Source organism: Camelina sativa, chromosome 3 (genome assembly GCF_000633955.1).
Source record: "Camelina sativa cultivar DH55 chromosome 3, Cs, whole genome shotgun sequence".
NCBI classification, from domain to species: Eukaryota; Viridiplantae; Streptophyta; class Magnoliopsida; order Brassicales; family Brassicaceae; genus Camelina; species Camelina sativa.
Genome location: NC_025687.1, coordinates 7917658 through 7919667, shown reverse-complemented (window position 1 = coordinate 7919667; position 2010 = coordinate 7917658). Strand labels below are relative to the sequence as shown.

General features: G+C 35.6%; 1 protein-coding gene across 3 annotated transcripts; it reads left to right on the top strand.

Annotated features, from left to right (window-relative positions):
* Positions 804-2003, top strand: LOC104775866. 3 transcript variants are annotated; one of them, XM_010499815.2, is made up of 3 exons: positions 804-1353; positions 1432-1529; positions 1617-2003. In XM_010499815.2, exons 1-3 carry the CDS (start codon positions 1197-1199, stop codon positions 1767-1769), a joined length of 408 nt encoding a protein of 135 aa, XP_010498117.1. In that variant the 5' UTR covers positions 804-1196; the 3' UTR covers positions 1770-2003. The 3 variants fall into 3 exon arrangements, with proteins under 3 accessions (XP_010498117.1, XP_010498115.1, XP_010498116.1); XM_010499813.2 differs by having other exon boundaries at positions 1432-2003; XM_010499814.2 differs by having other exon boundaries at positions 804-1529.

The window sequence follows — 2010 nt, the reverse complement described above, 5'->3', positions numbered from 1 at the left end:
TAACACGTTGATCCAATCAGTTTTTTAATTCATTTATTAATCTTTCTTTTATTCAATAATGGCAAGATTGTTGCCGCGTGTCCTTTCCTCTTTAAAGCTTCAAGTCTTCTCTGTTTATATCTTCTTTTAGACTTCTTCTTCTTATTACACAACTAAGTTAACAACAAACTAGCTTATTGATTTTAAAGTACACTATAATAAAATGAATAGATCAATTTATATTCGATACACACGTATATATTTATTTATTATAAGACTATAGAGTGAAATGGCATGAAATTTGAATCTCATTGTCAAAATTAGTAATCAAAAAAAGCCAGAATTATGGAAAACGATATGATCCTTTTTAAATATATACAAAACATCGTTTCTTTAAAACATTTGAATTCGTCTAACAAAGAGCAATTTTGTAATAGGGTGATAAACCCGAACTCAACTGAAATCTTCAAATTCTCGGTTCGGTCTAATTAATTAATTAGGTTCCAAATTAATGTCCCACTCCCAGGCAGGCCTAGTCTTGTACAAGAAAAAGTCACGCCGACCAAAACTAGTTTTAATGGACTAACAGTTCAGGCCCAGTCAGCACTCTAATGCGCTCGTAGTTTCGCAAGTGATCGAGAGTAGAGAGTAGTGATGATTCTATTTCTGTGGTATGTATGTCATGTATACCGCATAGTTTCAGATCATCACAAACATTTGAGGTATGAAACGTTGGTCCAATCAATCATAAAATCAGTTTGAACTTTTTGGATTCCAAATTATCCTAGTTTACATATATTAAAATAAGATGTCATTACGCAAATATTTGTCCTAATTATACAATTTACAAGATGCTGTCAAATAATAAAAAAGAATTGCAGCTTACAAAATATGAGATGGAAGTTCCTAAAATAAAAAAAACATTGTAAAGATAAGTCATCAACTAAAATTGAAAAAGACTGTTAAATTGTTGGAAATAAAACCCGCTAAATTTAGCAAAGTGCAGAAACCATTATAAGGTTTGGATTTTCCCAACAAACAAAAACAGTTAACATCTGTTTTCTCTTCTCCTCTCCTCTTCTCTTCTCAATTTCTTTTACCATTTTTCATTATCATTCTGTCTCCTCATTTCCTCCTCCTGAGGCTAAAAGGCCACAAGTCTTTCTAGTTTCTCGAGAAACAAGTTTCAGACATTATCATCTCGAGGGCTGAGAAAGATGGCTGCAAGAAGACTTAAAGGAAAAGACAGTAAAGCAGTTACCGCCATAGCCATTGATAAAGATAAAAACAGCCAACACGCTTTGAAATGGGCTGTCGATAATATCATCGTCGATTCTTCAAACTGTATCCTTCTCCATGTTCAAACCAAATTGAGTAATGGCATCGTTATCATCTCTTCTATACCATCATCACCACCATCATCAATCAATCTAACGATATTTCTTATAACAGGAATTGGTGCAGGAGAGAACACAGAGGCTACACATGACAACCAGGAAGAGGCGCACCAGTTCTTCCTTCCCTATAGAGGATTCTGTGCTCGGAAAGGGGTCAGAGATCAATCTCTCTGTCTGTTTACAACAATCACACATATGTATATATATATAGCTCTGACCTCATCATATATGTTCTCTCAGATTATAGCAACTGAGGTTCTTCTTCACGATATTGACATCTCGAGTGCAATTATTGACTACATCACCAATAATTCCATTGCAAATATAGTCCTTGGAGCCTCTGCGCGAAATTCCTTCCTCAAGTCTCTATCTTTCTCTCATATAACCTACTAATGTAATCTCAAACTTCGGTTCCATGAATGCTAAAACTCTTTGCTATGGTCTTAACCAGGAAGTTTAAGAGCGCAGATGTGCCAACCACACTGCTTAAAACAGCTCCAGATACATGTGCTGTCTTTATTGTGTCTAAAGGTAGGCTCATAACAAGCAGATCAGCGACTCGGACTCAGACACCTCAAGGTCCTCAACACTCTCCTCCTCCTTCAAAAAAACCCGCAATGATGTCTGATCCTGG

What these genes read in the sequence shown, in the direction of transcription:
- LOC104775866 (XM_010499813.2), top strand. Translation starts at nt 1,197, where the DNA reads ATGGCTGCAAGAAGACTTAAAGGAAAAGACAGTAAAGCAGTTACCGCC. An exon ending in CCATGTTCAAACCAAATTGA is followed by an intron (nt 1,354 to 1,431) that starts GTAATGGCATCG and finishes TTCTTATAACAG; the next exon opens with GAATTGGTGCAGGAGAGAAC.